The 24940-nt window shown below is 35.1% G+C and overlaps 1 protein-coding gene across 2 annotated transcripts; it reads left to right on the top strand.

Annotated features, from left to right (window-relative positions):
* Positions 1-145: 145 nt before the first annotated feature.
* Positions 146-23726, top strand: LOC128996945 (cyclic GMP-AMP synthase-like receptor). Of its 2 annotated transcripts, none has more exons than XM_054422487.1 (11): positions 146-194; positions 2565-2696; positions 3585-3757; positions 4890-5066; positions 5835-5869; positions 7821-7989; positions 11003-11158; positions 11510-11668; positions 12100-12231; positions 12375-12564; positions 23272-23726. In XM_054422487.1, exons 3-11 carry the CDS (start codon positions 3608-3610, stop codon positions 23448-23450), a joined length of 1347 nt encoding a protein of 448 aa, XP_054278462.1. In that variant the 5' UTR covers positions 146-194; positions 2565-2696; positions 3585-3607; the 3' UTR covers positions 23451-23726. The 2 variants fall into 2 exon arrangements, with proteins under 2 accessions (XP_054278462.1, XP_054278463.1); XM_054422488.1 differs by lacking the exon at positions 23272-23726 and adding an exon at positions 15323-15648.
* The last annotated feature ends 1214 nt before the right edge of the window (positions 23727-24940 follow it).

The raw sequence follows: 24940 nt of genomic DNA, 5'->3' as shown, positions 1-24940 counted from the left end.
AACCAATGACGGTCTCTTGACTATCTTTAGTTCCGAGAGGAACTAACTCCGATCCAAGAGCCGGAGTTGGACTTGTCGTTCCGGAGTCGGAGTAGTTCGTTCCGGAGTTTACTCACCTCTAGCAAAAAGCCCTGGACTTCTGACCCTGACCGACACTGAATATAACCCAACGTCAAACGTCCCAACAATAACAGGTATTCTTAACAATAGGGCAAATTTATTGTTTATTTCTCTGTATTTTATTTTATTTAAAAGTTGTGTAAACGAATGTGATGAGAGATAATAATTGTAATTGGTTGTTTTTAAGTACTTAAGGAACAATAAATGCTTATTTAACAAATCGTTAGGTTTATTTTAACTCTAGAACGATGTAACTTAAACTTACCCATTGTATAACACCATCATTGATTGGTAGGTATGCCATTGTAAATTTTACTACCTACTTACTTTTGAATAACCTTTCTATTTACCTTTAGGGTAATTATGTCGACCTCCAGTCAACGCTCTAAAAATTATTTTTTTAATCTGTTCGTTTTTTAGTGCTGATTCCAAAAATGATATAATTTTTTGGAAAAAACGGGAAAAATCTTTTTTTTGCCCAAACCCCATGTTGTGGGTACTCAAATTGTGCGGAAATTCCTCCTGAACAAGAATATGTAATTTTTATTACGATCGGACCACTATTAAGTAAAATATCACCGGAAAAGCGGCCGCTAAGTAATTATGTACTGCCGCATGGCGCTAGCATTGCGGGTGACTCTAAGCCATTGTGGAATACGGGCTTTATTTTGGGTTAGGATTGGTTAGGTTAGGTTAGGTTAGTTAAGGTTAGGTTAAGTTAAGTTTGGTTAGGTTAGGCTAGTTTAGGTTAGGTTAAGTTTGGTTAGGTCAGGTTAGTTTAGGTTAGGATAAGTTAGTTTAAGTAAGTTTGGTTAGGTTAAGTTTGGTTTGGTTAGGTTAAGTTTGGTTTGGCTAGGTTAAGTTTGATTTGGTTAGGTTAAGTTTGGTTCGGTTAAATTACTGCTAGTACTGCTAGCGCCATGCGGCAGTACATAATTACTTAGCGGCCGCTTTTCCGGTGATATTTTACTTAATAGTGGTCCGATCGTAATAAAAATTACATATTCTTGTTCAGGAGGAATTTCCGCACAATTTGAGTACCCACAACATGGGGTTTGGGCAAAAAAAAGATTTTTCCCATTTTTGGGGAAAACGGGACGTTTCCGCAAAAAAAATTATATCATTTTTGGAATCAGCACTAAAAAACGAACAGATTAAAAAAAAAAAAATAATTTTTAGAGTGTTGACTGGAGGTCGACATAATTACCAAATTGAGGATATAAGATTTTTTAAATGTAAATGTTATTTTGGGTTACTACTGTTCATATTATGTTATTTGGCTGCACTTTACTTTACGTCCTACACTCATTCGAATGAAAATATCGATCGATATATCGATTCGATAAAAAAGGGAAATTATGGTGTGTACATATCCCAAGAGAAGTATGCTAAACAAGTGCTGGAAAAATATAACATGGCAGATTGCAAGTCAGTTAAAACCCCAATATCACCACAAAATCAGGAAGAAAAATAGTTATTTGTGCAACTAGGGAGAAAAGTGAGCAATTGACTCACTCGAGAGAAATCCTTACTCACGAGCCGTAGGCGAGTGAGGAATGGTTTCTCGAGTGAGGCAATTGTACTTTGAACTCGAGTTGCACATTATACTTTTCCTACAGTTACCATAAAACAAACAAATTGGTGAAGAGACATAACCTATTTTTACACAGAAGTGATCTTTTAATATAACATTTAATGAGAAGTGACAAATACAACAGTACAACAGCTGACCAGCTGATTTACAGCCAGTGCTGCCAACGTACTTCGCGCGCATACGACGTTGCCTGCACGTTACGCGTCCACTATTTCGTGCCTTCACGTTGCAAATCTGGAGTGAGACAAAGTAATTAGAGTGAGACAATGTTAACATTGTCTCACTGATGAGCGAATTGGCCACTTTGCTTTCTCAAATCAGTGAGAGAACATGTACATTGTTAGGTAACTGTAGGAAAAATTTAAAATCTGATGATGATAATTCTAACTACAGAGAAATTATTGGAAGCTTACTATATCTCACAAGTGATCAGTGTTATTGTATGGAACACGTTATTGTATTGCATTGGTTCTTTTATAAATCCTGAAGATTTTGACATTTTGCTCAGCTTTGTTGGTTTCATGTAAGATTTTTATGCAAAATACAAAATGTTCAAGAGAGATATCCCAATGTCTATGTTTGATTAAAATCTAGTGACATATATTTTTAAAATTTATTATAATTTTGATAATTTTGTCCCTGTTCATTCAACTAGTTTTTTAAAATCATTATATTCAGTGCAACATTGACATTTTGACTGATGACTAACCAAACCACTTAAACCAATTAATCTCAGGGTCAATGTTGTACTCTGGTAGTGATAGTAGTGATAAAGTTACCAATAAAATGACTCATATTTAATATGCCCTTGATATAAGTTGCTGTGCTTTACATCTGTTACTTATTCCAGGAAGGCTGACGTGGCTCTTTGATAACACTAGCGCTAGACTAAACAGTTTCACAGACTACAGACTCTGTTGTTTGACTCACCAGTGCTCTGGATACAGAGAGGGCAACCATTTCCTTCCCTTCAGCTACACTTGTAAGTAATCGTCGTTACTACACATATACTTGACAAACCTGTAAATTTTAATTTTTGACATCCAAGAGAAATAAAATATTGTTGGGATAGTTTTGATTATTTTTTTTCAGTAGTACACATTATAAATTGGTGGGCACATTACAAAAAATAATGGGACAGTAATAAAATAAAGAATTGGGATGGAATTAAAAAAAAAAAAAACTGCCAAGCATCCAGTTGGGTCGCCTGTTTTGATTTAGATTGTGTTCTTATCCTGTATGATATATTTATGTTTACCATCGGGTAAAAGCTAGTTGTGCAATAATATTGACTGTGTGCAAAGCTAGATTGAGGTTGAAAAATAAGATTGTGCAATTTAATTGAATGATTACAAAAAGTTGGATAGGTATTGCACAATCTTAAAAGTATTACATCTTTTGGTTATTGCACATTTTACAATATTCTGTAAGTCTGCTAGTTCTTTGCTCATATGTTGCATGACTTTTTGACAAACAGCTTAAATAAATTTTCACCTTTTTCAGGAAAGTAAAGTAAATTCAAACCATGGTTCAATGTACAGATCATGATACCATTACAGATATTTTTCACTATGATATATTTGTGTTTATACCATGCAGTCGAAGCCTCGGGTAAAAAATAGTTGTACAATAATATTATTGTAAATATAGGCCATATTGTATGTATGTACAAAGCTAGATTGAGGTTGAAAAATAAGATTGTGAAATATATTGAGTGATTCCAAAAAGTTTGATATTGCACAATCTTAAAAATATATCTTTTGGGTATCATTGCACATTGCACAATATTTTATGTTTGTCTGCTAGTTCTCTGCTCATCTCTTGTATGACTTTTTGACAAACAACTTAAATAAACTTTCACTTTTTTCAGGAAAGTAAGGTAAATTTTAAACCATGGATGAATGTACAGATCATGATACCACTACAGATATTCTTCTAAATTCCAAGTATGACATGTTAAATGAAATGGTTGAAGAAATTCATACCAGAAGTGTTAGAATACCTAAAGATGAAATAAAAATTGTCAATAAATATTTTCAGGAGGTAAGTTTTAGAAATTTCAGCTAAGGTAACTTTACATTTTTTAGGTAAATGAGATTTGTACTTAGGCTATAGGAAATCTAACATTTTGTCAGTCCTTTTAAAAAAAGTAATTGCTTATTTTACATGGACATTTCTTATAAAATAGGTGACGGAAAAAATATACGTTTTGATTAACTTATTTAGGTAGTTCTTAAGTAGACGCTCAGAGGAAAAGTTAATTAACCAAGTTAATTATAAGCTGTTATATTATATTTTGTATGAACACAAATTAACAAAATAAGCCCTACATAAAAAAATTGTGTAACAAAAGAGTTACAATTTAAAACTGGTTATGTTTAAAATAAAACAAATATCTCTTTCTTTTTTCTTTATGTTATTTGTTTTGTTTCGTCAAGACCTGTAAAATGATACCAAACTATATTATTAACAAACCTATACTTGTCACTTGAAAATTTTGAGCTACCCCCTACCCCCGCTACCCCTAAGGGTAAAATTTTCAAAAATGACCATAATTATTGTAACCCCTCATATCTAAGAAGGTTGCCGCAAACCGATTTCAAATGTCTCAAATGGTTGAAAAGTTAGGTGGGGGTGCAAGTTACTTTTCAGCCACCCTATATTTGATGCTAAAAACATAACATTTTAATTTCTTTTAATTTCTTTTCAAACCATTTTTGTAGAGCTTAAAAGACAAATAGGTAATTTAGTATATTGAAGCGTTGTTATGCACATAGGGTTAGGGAGTATATTCCAAAAAGTCGTTAATTTAAAATTTCCATGTTAGTCTTAAGGAGAATAAGTAAACTGTTGTAGTTTGCTTGTTTCTGAAAATATTTTGATCAAATTTGGAAAATGCATTTGTTTCACTACTAAACTATTAACATTTTACAAAAAACTCACTTTTTTACCCTCCGGCCCTGTTGCAGCAAACGTAGTACTTGTTAAACTAATGCTATTTAAATAGGGAATAAATGTGATGTTTTTAAGGATATATTTTAATGTAAATCCGACCAGGAAATTTGCTTAGTCTGGAGGTTTGCTGCAGCAGGGATATATTTTAATTGTAAAAAACATAAAAAAATATAATTAGGAATTTATAAATATAAATATAATATTGTAATTTTTGTTGAAGGTTATACATGTTTTTACGAAACAAATGAAAGAAGTTGATGATACATTCAAGAAAATATTCAGGAAGATACTGTACACAGGGAGTTTTTTTGAAGGCTTGAAAATATCGAGTGCAGATGAATACGATCTCAATGTTATAATTAATCCTGAATTAAAGATGAAACCAGTCAGGAAGAAGGTAAGACTTTACTTCTTGGGTTGTCCTATGGTAGTTTGTTTGGTTTTGTGGGTCATTTTCTTTGTTCAACAAATCACTGTCTCAGTAGATTTTATGGAAATTTAAAAATAGTTCTTTTTTATGTGAGCTTCTCGTGTGATATTATGAGTTGCACACCAGATTAGAATAATACAAAAAATTAGACTTACAGAAAACGTGGCCAAGCAAAGTCACTTTTTCTGTAAGTCTTAATCATCAGACATTAATCAAACTATGAAAGTACTGGTGATTCCAAAGACCAAGTGTAATAGTGGTTCGAAATTATGTAACATAACAGCTGTTGTCTATTAATTATTATTGTTAATTTTTAATTTTGTGTTTTTACGGTTAGGTAAGGTTAAGTAGGAATTGTTTAGTTTTTTTGCGTTGTGCCGTTTATGTGGGGTTGTCTGTCATGGTTATGGTGTTTCTTTGTGCTTTGTTTTGTTGTAATTTATGGAAAAACCTTGTAGAGTTGTAAATGTTGGTTCGGGTATGCTACTCATAATGGATACGGTATGGCCTATTATACATGGGGTTGGTATGGGGTACATGTGGCATTGTACGGGGTTAAGGTCCCAAAGGGTGTTTCAAAAATTGTTAGTGAAGAAAAATTTCAAAAACATAATAAGCGGTATTGAAACACCTCAAAATATTACATGCATGTTTTACAATCATTCACCGCACCTATGTAGATCAATTTTTATAAACATGTCATTTGCATGCTTTCATCTTAATGTTGTTTTTCAGAAGTATGCGCCTGCCGGGCATATAGCAATTGAAGTGTGAGTAGATTTCATTTTCTTAGCATCTCCTTTCCTAAAAAGTGTTTTCTCTTTTGGAATCATGTTGCTTCAAAATTCAAATGCAATTAGGCCTAGTGCAAATGTAAATTTGACAATAGATAGGCCTATACTACAAATAAGTAGACATTCCAATCTTATGTTAAGTTTATATAATGCCAGTTTTATAATGAAAAAATCTTAGGCCATGAACAGAATGTGCTGCTGTAAAAATAGTGTTCTCTTTCTAATATAAAAGATATTATATTATATTATATTCTAGTATAAGAAAGAGAACACTATTTTAAATTGGTTTAAAAGTCTTGTAAACCAATTTTTTATTGTGCCTAAATAAAGGGTAACTTATTATAAATCATAACATCTGTTATGTTTCCATCTCTCATCAATGTATGAAAAGCTAAAATAAAATAAACTGTATTAGCAATCTGACACATACCGGTACCTTTTCCCGTTGCCTCTCAACAACCCTTATAAGCGGTGGGATTAACTATGATTTTTATGGGAAAAATCACAAATGCCGCAATTGCTTTTGAACCCTAATTGTTACGGCAATGGGGGTTGTACTTTTTTTTAGAATTTAAAGGACTATAACATAGCCTACTCGATTTTCATCAAAATCGTTGAAGCCATTTTGAGAAAATTTGGTATTTGCATTATTTTAAGGATTTTTATAAAAAAATCACATTTATAAATCTAAATAAAAAAATAATAAAAGCACCTGGAGATACCATGGATTAGAACACAATTACCAAATTTCATCGGACAACAGGTGTAGTCTGTCTGTAGCTCTGTACACATCCACACACACACATACATCACTCCGAAAACCACAATTTTGGGTTCAGGGGGACCCAAAATGGATCCACCCTAAATGCAAACTCAAAAATTTGACAGAAACAATACTTTATACTATGTATAGGGGGACAAGTAAAAAATAATTTCAACAGTAGCATTCTAAGAGCATCTTGCAATAATACTTGATGAAAAAATCTGGCTTTAGGTGGTTTATTTGAATGACATTTTTACTTCAGTATCACAAGTCATTACAAATATTTGCATGATTACAGATTACAAAATGTGTATGAGTTGTTTAAATTTTCAATCAAGGTTCCATTAAGCTTGATGTTTAGTGTTGGTGGCAGCTTACTTATCATTAGACAATTTTTAACCAACTTCCCCACTACCAACAAAAGGAGGAGGTTCCCAATTTGTTTGTGACAATATTTTAATCTACTTGAGAATTTATATCAGCCTATGTGTTTTTGTGTTTTTCTTTTACTTAATTGTTAATCAGTCTATGATTGTTTAAAATAATTCCGCACTTATTTCCACAATAAGGCAAAATTTGTATTTATTTTTTATTTTGTTGCAGGTATTTATTGTTGGGTATTTTTGTGTGAAATGTTTGTGGTTTTGGAAGTTTTAATGTAGCTACAAGGAAAAAATAAAGATTCTGTGAATTTGTTAAAATAGAATCAAATACAGTCAACTTCTTTTTTTGGATCCGTTTACTTTATAATTTGGATGGTTCAAACACCCACATTCCATGACATTTGCACATTCATGCCACTCTTTGTCCATATCTACAAAAAACTTAAACAAATAATGTCATAACACTAACAATTTTGTCAATAGTTGGTCAAATTATTTGGCAAAACTGTAGCTTGTCTAGACATTTTTTGGTCTATAAAGATGTTTCTGCTGTGATCATGAATTTTGCAGTTTACTTGTCTTGTACTTATAATGTGTGGTTTTAATCATACCCAGTGGTTTTTTTTTGTACTTCTCATAGCAGCTTGAGGGAGGAATACAAAATGATGAATTACAAAATGCAACAAAAGCTTGATTCTATGTTGTCCAAACAAAAGGGAGTCTTGTGTATCGCAAATACCTAGTGTATTCATTGTACTCAACTTTGATATTTTAATTTCAGAATAAAAGATCAAAACTGTGAAATAAAGCCATACAAGGATTGGTTACACCATGAGAAAGAATCCAATCGCTATTTTCTCAAGATAGATCAAGTTAAATCTTGGCTTCAAGGAATTGTTATCAAGGCAAGAGACAAAATTGTTGAAGAAAAATTAATAAAAGACTTCAAGGTAACTTTCTTCATATTGTGCTGTGATTTTTTAATGTATTTTAAAAAGATAGTACATATGGTAAGATCAGTTTTTACTATCTGATTGACAAACAGATTAAGCTGAGTAAAAAGTAACAAAATGCACACAAGCACTTTTCACCTAGCTCATACATCCACCTCAGACCTTTAAAGTTTATATTTTATGTAGGTGAGCCTTTCTAAAGCCATCTTAGCTCTGCCTGTGGCAGTGTTGTATTCAACTTGCACATTAGACTGGACCAAGACAGGATTCTAAACCCTCTATTTACGGTGCTATCAAAAAGTGTTCATGCTTTTTTCCGGGATTTATGAATTTTTCCCAATATATTTGTTGAGTTTTGCTCACAGAAGTAGTTGCTAACAAGTGTAATTTACTGCATATTTTGATTTTGTCTACACATCTACAATAAAAGATCTAGATATAAAATAATAACAGGCAAAGTCATCATTAAATTGGTTTATATAACCAATATTTGTCCCGATTTTTTGTTTCATTGTAATAAGAAATTGGATGATTCACTTTAACAAAAAAGCACATAAATGAAATACTATTGTGGATCTATTACTGTAATATAGTAACTTTTTGCACATTAGAAAACTTATTTTTCAATTTATGCCACAGTTAAGTGTGGCTTGAGGTAGTTAGTTATAGATAAGACTCCCCACACTTGGTGCACAGATGATAAGAACTCAGGATGCTTTTATGATTGGTCTTATCAAATGTACAAAACAGTCTGCCTACCACAATTGATTTTTATCAGTGCAAGTGGTTAATTACATGTGCAGTGTGTTAATGCATAACACACTTGTATGAACCAATGAATGTTATTTTGTGTTAGTTCTTTTCAACATAACTAGTCAGTTTTCTAATGTTTTAATATCAGCTTAATTGAAATGTTATAATATTAATGGCAGATGCAAATATTTTCAACTAGTGAATTGTGGAGTTTAAATATTGTAAATTTTCTTTCAAACAAAATACACTTAGAAACATTAAAACGTCTATTTTGAACTAAAGAATTACAGTAGAACCTCGGTAATTCGAACCTCAATAATTCAAAAACCCCTATAATTAGAAACGTTTATCTGTTCCCCTCAGAAAACCTCTAAAATTGGAAAAATAATATACCGATAATTCAAAGTGATTTTTACTCTTAATGCAGCCTCTACAATTCGAATTTGCACATACTTGAGCCTCTACAATTAGAATTATGTTGCCATAATTTGAATTGTTACCTTCAAAATTCAAAGTCAACCTCTACAATTCGAACTGCATTACCGTAAGCCTCTGTAATTCAAATTTAGAACAGAAATATGCCTGTTCAAACATAAGCTGATGCTCTTATTGATGTTCCCACAATGTGTTCATTAGTCTCAGTTCTCTCAAACTCTTTACACTTAAAACTGGGAACTCCATAATTTGAATTTTATTTATCTGACCTCTATAATTCAAACTCTCTATATTTCAAACTTTCAAACTAATTCAAATATATTGTCTTTCTTCTGAAATTTGAATTAGCGAGGTTCTACTGTATTAATTAAGTGAAGTTTGCTGAAATACAAAAGTTTTGTCACTCTTGGATAAAATAAAACACTATGGTATTTGTTTATCTTTGGCTATTAACACATTCGCTGCAGCTGCGTCCCCGATGACGCATGGCGTGCCGGGGTTCGAAAAGGCTGCGTCACCGGGGACACAGTGTGCAATAAATTTTTTGCCCAGTTGGTATGGCTAAGGATATAGTTGAGGACGGTTGGTACACGTTATTATTGCGTCTATAATTGTTGTGTAGGTTGGTAGTAAATTTTCCCCTAAAATCCCTGTCTGGCAAGCTTAGAAATCAACTTGTTCCTTTTTTCCCTCCAATTGGCAGTACAATGGGACCGGCTACGTTCCAAGCAGTGCTGCTATCTGTGGGTGTTTTAGCGCACTACGTCAAACCTCGTCGTAACGCAGCACATCACCGCGCGCATTTGCTAATACTGTAGTCAGACCAAATTATTTAACCCTTAGAGTGCCAGGCGAGAAATAAAAGTAACGCTCAAAAAATGCCGATGATTTTTCCCGATGGTCGCGCTAAAAATGCCGAGCGCGATCTGGCGGTTTTTAGGTTAAAATTTAGTAAAAATCGAATTTTCGATATTTCGACCAACGAAAATCGATGTATCGCATCTAGTAACTTTCGACTCAATGTTAATATATGGGTTAAAAGAATCCGAGTATCCATTCGGTTGTTATGACAACTGTTCGATCATTACAAAACGTCCGGTCAGCCGGACGTTGGCACTTTTGGCTCGTTCTAAAAACGTCCGGTCGGCCGTACGTCGGCACTTTTGGCTCGTTTTAAAAACGTCCGGTTCCCCGGACGTTGGCACTCAAAGGGTTAAAAGCCACCCAAAGAATATATAAAAGAAATATTTAAAAGATCACCCAGAAATCGGGTTTGTTTGACTGCCATTGGTGGGCCGCAGCGAATGTGTTAAATAGCAGTTGGTTTTGAAAGTATTTTGGTTGGTACAATCGGTTAAAATGGTTTGGTTGGTAAAAATAAATATTTATTTTTTTAACTTTTGGGTTAGTTAATGTGGGTTGGTAATGTCTTTTTGCTGAAACAGGCAAAACAGTAGATATTTTTCTATTAAAGTTCTGGTGTGTGTCAAATCAAAAACAAGGTGACATTTAGAAGGTTAAATAGTAATTACTTTCTCGACTAAAAGATTTTCACAGAGAACTATCCAACCATGTTTAAAAGATTAAGTTCCTTAAAACGCTTCTCTATCTATTAAAACAGTTTGCATCGCAACAATTATTTGTGCTAAAATCCAAGCAGATATACATTTTGTTGAAAAAAAGTTATTATTGATGTTATGTGATAATTACGCGGAACCATTGACTTTTGAATACTTCAGTTTTATCAATCGTCAAAGGTGGAACATAGTTTGACATTTCTGTCAAAATTAGTGTAAGATAAAGATAAATGTGCTTTTTGCAGTTGGATATTCGGCAGTCGGGACCAGCTTGGACTTTGATTTTCAAGGATCAAAACAGAAAAGTCAGCATTGATCTTGTCCCATGTCTGGAGTTTCCTAACAAAGATTGGCCAGGAATACCTCGAAAGCCCGAAAAAATTCTTAACGGAAAGGACAATGTGAGTTGTAAAATTAAATCAAAATATTTTTTTGTTGTTGTGGCCTTGACGGTTAATACAACCTAAACATTCCATCCCCATGTTAAAGTTTTTTTGTGTGAAAATCGTTGGAGTTATGTGAGCCACTAACAGACTGTGTTGATGTAAATTAATGATTTCTGTCCAATGCATAAACTTAATTCCCAAGTCAAAATATCTGTCCTAAGCTTCTGACACTCAAAATTGTGAGACAAAATAAAACCATGAACAAATGTGAATAAACAGTGAATTTCATTTTCAAGTTCTCGTGGGGAACCTGAGCACATCAAGCACCTAATTATTGCTTTTACTTATTTTGTACTATTTTACCAGGACCCGTGGTTTGCTGTGCCAAAAAGCCCGAGAATTCCCCCTGAAGATCTTAAGAAGAACAAGCTTTGGTTTCTTGCTTGGAGGCTGTCTTTTCCCATTCAGGAGAAAAATATTATAAATGACCTTAACTACCTCAAGTTTATACTTCGATTGTTAAAGGTAAATAAATATGCCTTAAATGAGTAGGGTAAATAAGTGAGTACTTTAAGAGTCCTTGAAGGCTGGCGGCCATCTAGGATTAGTTCTCTACACAGTGTGTTAGTGACATATTGCCTACCATCACAATGAGTATGAATATTGTTATTGTTATTGTTAGTTTTATCACAAATCATTCCGTTTATATTTGAATTGTGACAAAGTTTTGTTGGTTTTCTGTTGATATTTGAATTGTTACAAAGTTGTGTTGATTTTAATCTATAATAGAAAGTATTGCAAAAAAGAGAAAAGATAAGCTTTAGATTCAACAACTGATTTTTTATTTTTTTATTTCTTAGTCCTAATTTTGATTACCAATCGTCCTGTATCAACTAGCCTAATCTTTATTTTAGCCAGTTTATCCCAGATTTGTAAAATAATATTACCATTTACAGCAAGTACGGGACCAGTTGAAAATCCACGCTGTGGCCAGCTACTACATAAAAACGCTGTTTTTGTGGGAAATAGAAACACAAAAAGATCAAACTATGTGGAAGAAAACTTCTCGGGGACGTCTCTTCATGTATGTAAGTACAAAGAAGTTAATATGAAATTTTTAATCCGATTCCTGGTCACTTAAATCATGGACTCATTTCCCCCACCATGTAAAATTCTTCTCTAGTCCACTTGATGCCTTAAACCACTTGATCATCACCTTTTTGTGTTTCAGATGTTGATTCGTTTCCAAGAAGCGTTGGAGGCAGGGCATATTGATTTCTTCTGGGACAAAGAATGCAACTTGGTTGACCACGTTGCGGCTGAGTATCTGACAATCAACGCGAATCAAATCAAGAAGTTTGTTAAAAAAGTTGAAGGTTTTATCGACAAAGGTGATAAGGATGAACTCAGGAAGTTTTTGAGTGAGTATGCTAAGATATTGAATTTTATTTCCCTTTGCAATAAAGTTGTCTTAATCGATCGGATGCCGTTACTTGCTGAGGTCTTGTGCATACCATCTATATCCTTTTTGAAAGATCTTTTGCATCTTGTACAAATTTAACTATAGGCTATTCCTTTTTCCCTGGGTTCTTGATATAGTAGTTTATCACCAAATACATTAGTGGCCTTAGTCACTTACAAGACTACAAGATCGCGCCACTCATCCTACACTCATCTCCATTCATACTTGTCATAAAATACCTACTTTATATGGTCGCCATTTCATTGGAAAGTATTAAAGTAGTTTGAAGAACACAGACAAAATTAAAATATTTCATTATTAGTACCAAAAGTGGCATTTTATGGTGTGGGCTCAAGTTCCATGTCTAAAAAATCTATTCGGTCAAACAGAAATTCAGTTGGTGTGCAGGTTTGCTACAGTAGGGGACATTTATGGTTTTTTTTGTATTTTATCTCCCTCAATTCATGATGACTGAATTTTTATAGTATTTCTATTTAAAAAGTATGTTCACATATACTTTCAGGGAATGAATTGATAGCTTTTGAAAAGGAGTCAGCTAGTTTATCAATAGCCGTGGACACAATGGCTGATAATGTCAAAGGAACTGACGGTTCCTCATTTAGCCACCTCTTGACTTTGACATTAGAGTCCTCCTCAACTGTAGCAATATTGAAGCTTACCTTGTCAGGTTCTTCATTATCTTCCAAATGACGACTGCCCAAGACTGAGGCGGACTGACTACTTCCCAAGACTGAAGCAGACTCAAGTTCGGTCCTTACTCTCAGCAGACAGGGCCGATTTACCGAATAGGCAAGGTAGGCACGTGCCTAGGGCGCGAGGCAATTGGCTTTTTTTGGGGGGCGCCAAAAAATTGGAAAAAAGAAAAAAAATTGTGGCCGTTTTTGCATGCGATCGCGGTAAACTGATAATCCCTTGCGGCCGTGTAGACATCTTAACAGTCTCCCACAATTGCGGCAAGATGTTAATTATTTACCGCGGTTGTATATACGTCGTCATCGTCCGTCTCCCGCGATCGCGTCAAAGTTCTGACTATTTCCAGCGGATGTGTGGACATGATTATCGTCTTCCTTGATCGCGGCAATATATGAACACATCCCGCGGTCGTGATGAGATTATCACCGTCTACCGCGAATGAGGCAAAATTGTAATCTTTTCCCGGGGTCGTGTGGACATTATCATCTTGCGTGATCACGATAAAATTCTGATAATCCCTCACAGCCGTGAAGACATCATCGCCTCCCGTGGTCGTGAGGCATTGTCATCCTCTCCCGCCATTGCGGCAAATGGTAATCATATCCCGCGGTTGTTTGGAGATCATCATCGTCTTTCACGAATGAGGCAAATTTCTGATCTTTCCCGTGATTGAGTGGACATTATCATCGTCTTACGCGATTGCGGTAAAATTCTGATCATCCCTCGCAGCCGTGTAGAGTAGACATCATTATTGTAACTCCCGCGATCCTGTAGACATCGCAATCGTCCCCCGCTGTCGTGAAGACATCATATAATCGTCTCCCTCGGTCGTGAAGACATCGTAATCGTCTCCCGCGATCGTGAAGACATCGTAATCGTCTCCGCGCGATCGTGAAGACATCGTAATCGTCTCCCGCGGTCGTGAAGACATCATAATCGTCTCCCGCTGTCGTGAAGACATCGTAATTGTCTCCCGCGATTACGGCAAAATGTTAATAATATCCCGCAGTTATGTGGATATCATTATCGTCTTCCGCGATCGTGGCAAATTTCTGACTGTTTTCCGTGGTTGTGTGGACCATGACATATCCCGCTGTCATTTAGTCATTACCATAGACTCGCGCGATCGCGGTAAAATCATGATCATATCCCATGGTCGTTTAGACATTATCATCGTATCATGCGATCGCGGCAATATTCTGATTATCCTTCACGGCTCTGTGGATCTCATTATCGTATTGCGCGATCGCGGTAAAATCATGATCATATCCCGCGGTCGTTTAGATATTATTATCATCTCATGCGATCGCGGCAAAGTTCTGATCATCTCTCGAGGCCTTGTGGAGACATATTATCGCCTCCCGTCTCCCGTGGTCACGGAAACGTCACTGTTGTAAATTGACAATTCCAGGTAGAAATAGAAAATTAACACATAATTCCTGGTTCAAAAAATTCACGCTTAGTTCCCGGATTTCCCGGTTGGTGGTCACCCTGTTATATATTGCAAAGGGGCGCTACTATTAGTTGTGCCTAGGGCGCTGACATGGTCAAAAACGGGCCTGTCAGCAGACGCTTCTGACGTTCTAGTTCTCTTGCTTCAGCTTGACGTTGTCGTTCCATTTCCCTCTCCTCTCTTTGCCTCTGTTGTTCCTGAATTTTACGCTCCATCTCTTGTCTCTGTCGCTCCATCTCCTTTTCTTCAAATTCTTTCAGCCGTTGCATCTCCCTTTCTTCGTGTATTTTCTCAAGCTTGTTCATTTCTTCTATTTCTTCTAGTTGCAGTTGAACTAACCGGCGCTTGCTGGAAGTTGAAGATGTGGTTTTTGACTTAGAAGGGGGTTTTGGAGGTTGACCATCTCTTTCTATGGGTTCCTCATTCTTGTCATTTGGGGAATATCTATTTGGAGGGTGTTTCTCTTTCCCTGACTTTCGGATTGACATATTATGATGACTGAATTTTCATAGTATTTCTATTTAAAAAGTATGTTCACATATACTTTCAGGGAAGTCACCACAGAAGAGACGAAAACGAAATGCTAATAGGAAGTTGGGAGAGAATGGACAGTAGTATGAGTTTTAAAAGTCAAGCTTAATATTCCAAAATAATTATAAGATACATCATTTCACTCTTGCATTTTAAAATAATGTATGTTGAAAGCAAGGAAATGTTTGATTATCAATAATTAATTGTTTAGTGGATCCTTGGGATTTTTTTCACTTAAACGTGCGGTCAAATCACTTTTGTGAAATCATTCTGAGTAAATGAACCCATGAAAACCCAGATATTTAGATCCAGCAAAGAAGTGCGGAATTTAAACATTCTAACTTTTACTGCTTAAAAAAAGTAGGGGGGAAGGGACTTTAAACTCACCCTTTACATTCCTTATAAAAGTAACCTTACAAGATACTAGTATTAAATAAATAAATATAGGATGGAGAGGACACAGCTAACTCACCTGATGAAAGGTTGCAGATGAGTCAAAGAACACATAAAATCACACACATAATTTACTTAATATTTCGCCTCTTTCAGAGGCTTCTTCAGAAGTAGGCCTAGATGGTAGTTACAAAACAACAGTTTAAATAGGATGACACAGTTTGAATTCAAAATGTCTGACAGGTTGTCCAACTGACACTGCACAAAGCACTAAATACAGGCACATTGCAATATTGTATTTACATATAATATGTACATTGAAAAGCAAATTAGTTTTGTCCATGAAAATAAATACTTAAGAGTTAGCTGTGAGGGTGAGGATATGAGGATATTATCTAATGTTGAGGTTAGGTGGGGTTCTGGAGTTGGTCACAAACTGGTAAGCTAATTCCCATCTTCTGAGCATTGAACTATTGCATTGGTTCTTTGGCAATGATTTTAGAGCTTTTATGGTGAAACAGTCATCAAATAGAAGTTGGTGGGATAAGGCATGTTGTGCAACTGGTTTTTCTTTGCTAGTTTTAACATCATGTCGATGGCCGTTCATGCGTTTTCGGAGAGTCTCGGTTGTCCAACTCGAAATCCAACAGTGTGGCGCCCTCCCTAGCGAAGTTTGCTCCACCCTCGGACTTCGATCCCCCTCCGTTACCAGCAGACCATCCGATAGAACAATACATCAACTTCTTGGTACAAAACATCTCAGATCCCACTTTCGAAAACAACGTAACCTCTACAACACTCCATAACCTCACCGAAGCCGAGAAAAAAGCCATTTCAACTTTAAAATCAAATACTGATATCATGATCCTTCCAGCTGACAAAGGCTCAACCACAGTGATAATGAATAAATCTGATTATGTGTCAGAAATCCAACGCCAGCTCAGTGATTCTTCCACCTACCTCCCTCTGAAAGAAGATCCAACTATAAAGTACACCGCTGAACTCAAGGAAATAATTTACAAACACTCCAAATCCAACAATATCTCCCCAGAAACAACAAATCTGTTAATACCAGAAGAACCCATCTGCCCTAAAATCTACATATTACCAAAAATCCACAAAGGCATAACACCACCGCCAGGAAGGCCCATAGTATCAGGCTGCGGTTCTTTAACGGAACGTATCTCTTCATACGTAGACGCCTATCTACAACCGCTAGTACAAAACTTGGCCTCATATATCAAGGACTCTAATGATTTTTTGCAAAAACTTAACAATGTCAGACAACCACTCCCCGCTAACACTCTCATGGCCACTATTGATGTCACCTCACTCTACACAAACATACCTCATGTCCACGGCCTAACAGCAACAGAAAACTACCTTCAAAACAGACCCAAAGGATCCCTACCCACCACTTCGTTTATAACTCAACTGATAAAATTCATTCTGGAAAAGAACTATTTCCAATTTCAGGACAAACACTTCCTACAGATCAAGGGCACTGCCATGGGTACAAGAATGGCCCCATCTTATGCTAATCTCTACATGGGGAATTATGAAGAAAAGTTTTTGTCTAGCCGTGAACACCTCCCCATCTGCTGGTTTAGATACATTGACGATATTTTCATAATTTGGACCCACGGTGAAGAATCACTACGGAAGTTCCTGGAAGACCTCAACAGTTTTGGACCGCTAAATTTCACCTGGGATTTCTCTGAGACTTCCATCAACTTTTTAGACCTTACAATTCATCTAAGGAACAATAGCCTCACCACATCTATCCACATAAAACCGACCAACCACCAACAATACCTCCATTTTTCTAGTTGTCATCCGAATAACACCAAGAGATCACTTCCTTACAGTCTTGCCCTAAGGGGAAATCGCCTAATTTCAGAACCGAAAGACCGTACACAATACCAAACCCAACTTCAAAAAGCCTTCGAAAACCGAGGCTATCCTAGCACTCTCGTAAAATCTCAGATCCAAGCGGCTCAGAACCCACGTCCAACTACAAAGAAAAATACCAACCATCTTCAAGTAAATTTGATAACCACTTACCACCCTGGCCTGCAACAACTAAACAACCTCCTTAAAACAGGTTTCAAAATCCTAGAGTCCTCCAGCCAAACCAAAAACCTCCTTTCAAGAGCCCCTTCCATAATCTATAGGCAACCCCCAAATTTGAGGAATATGCTAGTCCACCCAAAACTCCCAAATCCATCAAAAATACCATCTGAGAAACCAAGACCGGGCTCATACCCATGCAATGAAAACCGATGTAAATCTTGCCAGATACACCATCCTACAGAAACTTTTACCAGCACATACCATAATAAAAATTACAGAATCCAAGGCCATCATACCTGCAGCTCAGAGAACCTTATCTACCAGCTTCAATGTTCACATTGTCCAGCCCAGTACATAGGCCTAACAACCGAGACTCTCCGAAAACGCATGAACGGCCATCGACATGATGTTAAAACTAGCAAAGAAAAACCAGTTGCACAACATGCCTTATCCCACCAACTTCTATTTGATGACTGTTTCACCATAAAAGCTCTAAAATCATTGCCAAAGAACCAATGCAATAGTTCAATGCTCAGAAGATGGGAATTAGCTTACCAGTTTGTGACCAACTCCAGAACCCCACCTAACCTCAACATTAGATAATATCCTCATATCCTCACCCTCACAGCTAACTCTTAAGTATTTATTTTCATGGACAAAACTAATTTGCTTTTCAATGTACATATTATATGTAAATACAATATTGCAATGTGCCTGTATTTAGTGCTTTGTGCAGTGTCAGTTGGACAACCTGTCAGACATTTTGAATTCAAACTGTGTCATCCTATTTAAACTGTTGTTTTGTAACTACCATCTAGGCCTACTTCTGAAGAAGCCTCTGAAAGAGGCGAAATATTAAGTAAATTATGTGTGTGATTTTATGTGTTCTTTGACTCATCTGCAACCTTTCATCAGGTGAGTTAGCTGTGTCCTCTCCATCCTATATTTATTTATTTAATCCAAGCTAAATGCTTTTTCCTAAAAACATAACCTTAAAGATACTAGTATTGTATTAATAATGTTTATAGCCTAAGTGTGTTAATATAGGAGGTTGAGTAACATAATTGTGAATCTTTAACTTTTTGATTTGTTTAGTTTCAAATTAATTACCTAATAGAATCACATAAGTAGTGATAACGTAGAAATATTGACCTTGTTTTGTTTGAGCTATAACTGTATGTAATGCTTGATTTACTCTTTGTTTTTAAGAATCCTTGGAGGCTAGACGTTCTAACTCATAAAACAATTAAAAAACTACAAAGAAAGTGTCTAATCTCACATTGCACTAGAAAGTTAAATCACTTTTGGTATTTGAAATAATATTTTGGGATGGTAAATAACTCTTCAGCGGATGTACGAAATTAACAAAATTAACATTGCTCTTATGGCGGGCAAATCCAAGATGGCCGTTGGACTTTGTTTTTGTTTTTACTTGTTAATATTTATTGTGCTTTAGGGGTTTGATATATTTGCAGAATTTAATTTACAGAATTTGGGCACTTCTGTATGTAAAATTAAAACTTAAATTATGCAATGTTTACAAGTTAACCAACTCCCTTATGACTCCATTAGAAAACAACTGAAAACTTCAAAGAAAGTTTATAATCTCTCAGTGTCGTAGATGTTTAAATTATAATTATTTTGGTGTTTGAAAATATCTTTTTGGGTGATAATTAACTCTTCAGCAGCTGTTTGAAATTATCCAAGATGGCCACTAGCCTCAAAGGACTCTTAAGAATGTGTATCAATATAAGAGCACATAAAGCTCCCACATACGATCTGTCAATTTAAGTTTTGTTTATTTTTGAAATGTGAAGTAAAATTATCATATAATTTAATTGTTTATTTAATTGAAAAATAAAAACATAAGTATAATAATATTCAAACAACAAATAGAATATTATTGTTTATTGTGTATTAAATAATTTTATGCTCATCCAAACAAACTAAGTGCCCCAGCTACTGCAGTCTCCTAATGAGTTAACAATCACATATTTTGTTGTTTGCACCTGAAAATGTAATAAATCTCTGGTTTCTATTCGATGGTCACTGTAGAATTCGAAATGATTGAAATTGAACACACTTAGTTTGCACCTTTTAAAATATTGTTTAACTGATTAGTTTTAAACCTTAAAACCTGAAAAGTTTGAAAGTATGATATGGATTGTAGTAAAAACTAATGTAAAAACATCAAAAGTAATATTTCAGCTGAATAAAACCATAAAACCTTGTTTATAGACAAACTTAGAAACTCTATAATTTTATTTTTTTTAATATTGTGTGGAAGAAAAATCTTAGTCAATTTATGATGGTTAAATTGTTATTGTTAGGCTTCTTATTTACTTGGTAAAGTGGCTTAAGATGGACATTTAATTAGGTATTGTAGTTTTACACCTTACAAGATTAACTAGTTTTGAAAAAAATAAATTCTACAAAGAGTTTTTTTTAAATTTTTTTATCTCCTATGCCTGTCATTAATTCGCTGGCTAATTGTTCTGATCATAAAAAAAGGTTAACGTATTATATGTTTTACGTACATTTACGTACTTACAAAATAAGAAGAATAAAAAAGCCAAACCTGTGTAATGTGATAGGACAAATTTAGGGCTATATCTATTCTTAAAAGTTCAATTTTATTGTTGTTTGACTTGGATATAGTCCGGTGGCTTAGTGTAATTACCGTTACATGGCGGATAAAAGCATCAAATTTGGTATGAAGGTACCTTAGGGTATACTAATAAATTTTAGCCTAGGAGCCCTTTTGAAATTTTAAATATTTCCACACACGGCACCAAAATTCAAAATGGCCGACAAATACGACAAAAACTACCTTTAAAACAATCCATTCTCCTGTTAACTCTAAAATATAACTTAAATCCAACCAAGACTCTACAATACAAACCGGAGACATACTAAATTATATGAAAGAAATCTTATGTGTGTCTGTGTGTGAGTGGGTGGGGGTATGTGTGTGACTATTTATGTAACGAAACCTGTACTGGACATTGCGCAAAAATGGTCAAACCAATTTACTGCAAATTTGGCGTGGACTTTGTTAGTATCATATGTCAACATTTAGATCTGTTTCCTTTTATTTATCTATTTTTATAATTTTATTTTGTTTATTTTTACAATTTTCATCTATTTTTTTTTTCAGATCTACAGAGTTAGGCAAAAGTATGGAAACCCCCCAGTTAACTTTTTAACGCGTTGCAGTAGGAAAACCAAACTCGGCATATATTTACAAAATAAAAAATTGCACTTTTTCATCAAAGTTACAACTTTGCCCCAGCTCCCAGAATGGGGTATTTTGGGGGCAGCCCCAAATTTTCAAAATTAAACACCTATCATGTGACCACTCATTTTAAAGGGTTTATCAAGAGAAGTTGAATGGTGCAAACCAGAGGTCAATATCCCACTCCAAATCGAAATGGCAGCCATTTTAATTATTTAAGATGAGCAAGCAAAAGATAAAGTCTTTATAATCGCAGTTAACTTTAAAAATATAATATTTTAATACTGGCCAAAAGGTGAATTATCTTTTTTTATAAAGGTAAGTAGAGTTTAGTGTTCCAGCTATAACCTGTTACAAAGTTAATAAGGTATATTTCAAAATGACTGCCATTTTGATTAGGGGGAAATATCTTGGTGTCATACTGGACCGCACACTGACATTTAAGGCGCATTGTATTGCGACAAGAGGTAAAGTCTCAGCGAGGAATAATATCATCAGGAAGCTCACCAGCAGATGCTGGGGTGCTAACCCTAATGTCCTCAGAACCTCAGCTTTAGCGCTCAGTGTGTCGGCTGCGGAGTACGCTGCACCAGTATGGAATGCATCGTCACATGCAAAAAAGGTTGTCATAGCAGTCAATGACATGGCTCGGATTGTAACTGGGTCTTTGAAACCAACCCCAGTACACAAACTATCCTATCATAGGGATCGCCCCTCCATCAATCCGACGTGATGTCGCTGCCGACGCAGAAAGGACTAAGCAAGAGACAAACCCTCGTCACCCATTACAAGGCAACCAACCTGCAGAGTGACGGCTTCGGTCCAGAAAGAGCTTTTTATCACGGACACGAGTCCTGGATGGATCACTCTCAATCAATCGGGTGGCAAGGTGGGAGGCCACGTTGACTAACCCTTCCTTACCAGCCAGGGAGGAACTGGCTCCTGGTGGAGGCCTTCATTACACGGTGTGGAAGACCCTAAATCGAATTAGGGTCGAGGTACCAAAATGCAGGACAAACATGCAGAAATGGGGTGTATTAGGGGGGCGATATTGACTTCTAGTTTGCGCCATTTAATTTGTCTTGAGAAACCCTTTAAAATGAGGGGTCACATGATAGGTGTTTACATTTGAAAATTTGGGACTGCCCCCAAATACCCCATTTTGGGGGCCGGGTACAAGTTCTAACTGTAATGAAAAAGTGATTTTTTTTTATTTTGTAAACATGTGCCGAGTTTGGTTTTCCCCTGCCACACGTTATAAAGTTAACTGGAGGTGTCCAGACTTTATCTTTTGCTTGCTCATCTTAAATTAAAATGGCTGCCATTTTGATTAGGGGTGCGATATCGACCTCAGATTTTCACCATTCAATTTATCTTGATAAGTCCTTTAAAATGAGCGGTCACATTATAGGTTTTTAAGTTTGAAAATTTGGGGCTACCCCCAAAATACCCCATTTTGGGGGCTGAGGCAAAGTTATAACTTTGATAAAAAGTGCAATTTTTATTTTGTAAATATATGACGAGTTTGGTTTTTCCTACTGCAACGCGTTAAAAAGTTAACTGGGGGGTTCCATAATTTTACCTAACCCTGAAGATCTAAAAAAAATATATGAAAATATATAAAAAATATATGAAATATATGAAAATTGTAAAAATAAACAAAATAAAATTATAAAAATAGGTAAATAAAAGGAAACAGATCTAAATGTTGACATATGATACTAACAAAGTCCACGCCAAATTTTCAGTAAATTGGTTTGACCATTTTTGCGCAATGTCCAGTACAAGTTTCGTTACATAAATAGTCACACACATACCCCCACCCACTCACACACAGACACACATAAGATTTCTTTCATATAATTTAGTATGTCTCCGGTTTGTATTGTAGAGTCTTGGTTGGATTTAAGTTATATTTTAGAGTTAACAGGAGAATGGATTGTTTTAAAGGTAGTTTTTGTCGTATTTGTCGGCCATTTTGAATTTTGGTGCCGTGTGTGGAAATATTTAAAATTTCAAAAGGGCTCCTAGGCTAAAATTTATTAGTATACCCTAAGGTACCTTCATGCCAAATTTGGTGCTTTTATCCACCAGGTAACGGTATTCGTAAATTAAAGCCCTAAGCCACCGGACTAATAGTAACCGTTACCCTTTTTTTTATGATTGACAATACATGTTTTAAAATCACTTAAAAGTATTTTATTTTAAGGAAAATATGGACTATGGTTTTACTTTTTAGACATTAAAATACAACCTGAATTTTTCAGTGAGCAAACTGTGTCCATCAGTGGAGGTGCCTGTTGCTCAGAATGTCGGTAAACCTTCCGTAAACCAATCAGTCGCACAGAATGGTAAAAAAGCTAGTGAAAATCGACCACCAGTAGTCAAGTTGAGCGAAAATGTTCAGCAAGTGAACAGTGTCTTTGGTAGTTGCATAATACTTTAAAGGTACCCAAAGACAAGGTTAGGTTGTACATAGCCAAAATGCTAGGGACATAATGAGTTAAATCTCACAGTAACTTATTTTACACTCAAATACATGTTTGAGTCCAAACTAGTAATAGTTCAAACTAAAAATTTTGTTATTCATTGTGACCCTTAGTTGGAATATATAATTGATAAAATGGAAGAATTACCTTATCCAACCACAGTTGCTAGTATGACAACTAGTTTCGTTCCTTAGAACATCGTCAGGTCATTGTATGCAACTACATTATCAATGTATTAATACATTGTGGTATGTCAAAAGATTCTTTAAAACACTGTCAGAATCACAATAGTAAAAACTAAACTAGTCATGTTGATCAAATTATTAAATTGAATAAAAAGTGATAAAATTGGTTAAAACTGTAAAGGCTGGCAAGCACTCTCTTATCACTGTCACTGACTAAATAAAACTGACTGAATCATGAGGTGTCTTCATCTTCATCTCTCCAGTGCCACCTGTATTTCAGTTTGTTTTGTTCTTCTTATTTGATACTTCTTTGATTTGTAGCTTGTCAATATATGTATCAAATATAATATTTGACTGGAAGGAAGTCTGATAATTTAAAATGTTAAATGGGTCGAGTTTTTTAGCTTTGTAGATGGTGAATTCTTTTTTGACATCAAGCTTAAAACTTTTTGGTAATACTTCAACTATTTCCATGTTCTTATCAATAGATGTGTAGTTGTGTGATTGTGTAATAAAAATTTTGAATCTCAAAAATTAAACTAATATAAAAAAACTGACTCATGAGTCAGGGCTGGGTCCGCACAACAATGTAATCACTTTTGTTTAGGCCGGCCAAAAAGTATAATTTCTCAATGTTACGTGTAAATATAAATGTTTCGTGTGTCAATGTATGTGTATATGTGAACTTCAACGGCGACCAATGCTATAAACAGTAATTAACAAGACAGAAAATTTGACAATGCTGTTAGCTGACGGGGCTGTTGGCCCCGAAACTATAGTCATTATAAAAGACGACTTGGATTGAGGACGTATACAAGGTATTTAACCTATTATTATTAGTGTTTTTAAAACACAAATTTTGTTGTTGTTTTGATATTTTAACTTTTATGCAATTATTCTTACTTTTGGACTAAAGTTAACACGTCCAACACACTATATCTCTGTAATATTTTATTGCTACACAATCTTGTTGTTTTTTATTACCTACTATACATTGTATACTATTAAATAATAAACAAAATTTGATTGATAAATCAATGTATTAATGACAAATACTTAGTTATAGTCATCATTGATCGTACCTTAAGCCCACAACACTAATTTATTTAAAAAAAGCCAACTGTGCATAGCTTTACAGTATATTATTGGCTGTGTCAATAAGAGTTGAAGCAGAATCGACAAGCCAAATTTTAATTGAAGGTATGTAGTAGGGCCTGTATGCTATAAAGAATACAAATGTCTTTCGATGGTCCAAAACGGTT

The sequence above is a fragment of the Macrosteles quadrilineatus genome, unplaced genomic scaffold, assembly GCF_028750875.1.
Source record: "Macrosteles quadrilineatus isolate MER2022 unplaced genomic scaffold, UCM_ALF_1.0 Scaffold_6__1_contigs__length_79288215, whole genome shotgun sequence".
In the NCBI taxonomy this organism is placed as follows: Eukaryota; Metazoa; Arthropoda; class Insecta; order Hemiptera; family Cicadellidae; genus Macrosteles; species Macrosteles quadrilineatus.
This window is presented reverse-complemented; position numbering and strand designations above follow the sequence as displayed.

What these genes read in the sequence shown, in the direction of transcription:
- LOC128996945 (XM_054422487.1), top strand. Translation starts at nt 3,608, where the DNA reads ATGGATGAATGTACAGATCATGATACCACTACAGATATTCTTCTAAAT. An exon ending in AATTAATAAAAGACTTCAAG is followed by an intron (nt 7,990 to 11,002) that starts GTAACTTTCTTC and finishes TGCTTTTTGCAG; the next exon opens with TTGGATATTCGGCAGTCGGG. An exon ending in TGAACTCAGGAAGTTTTTGA is followed by an intron (nt 12,565 to 23,271) that starts GTGAGTATGCTA and finishes TGAATTTTTCAG; the next exon opens with TGAGCAAACTGTGTCCATCA.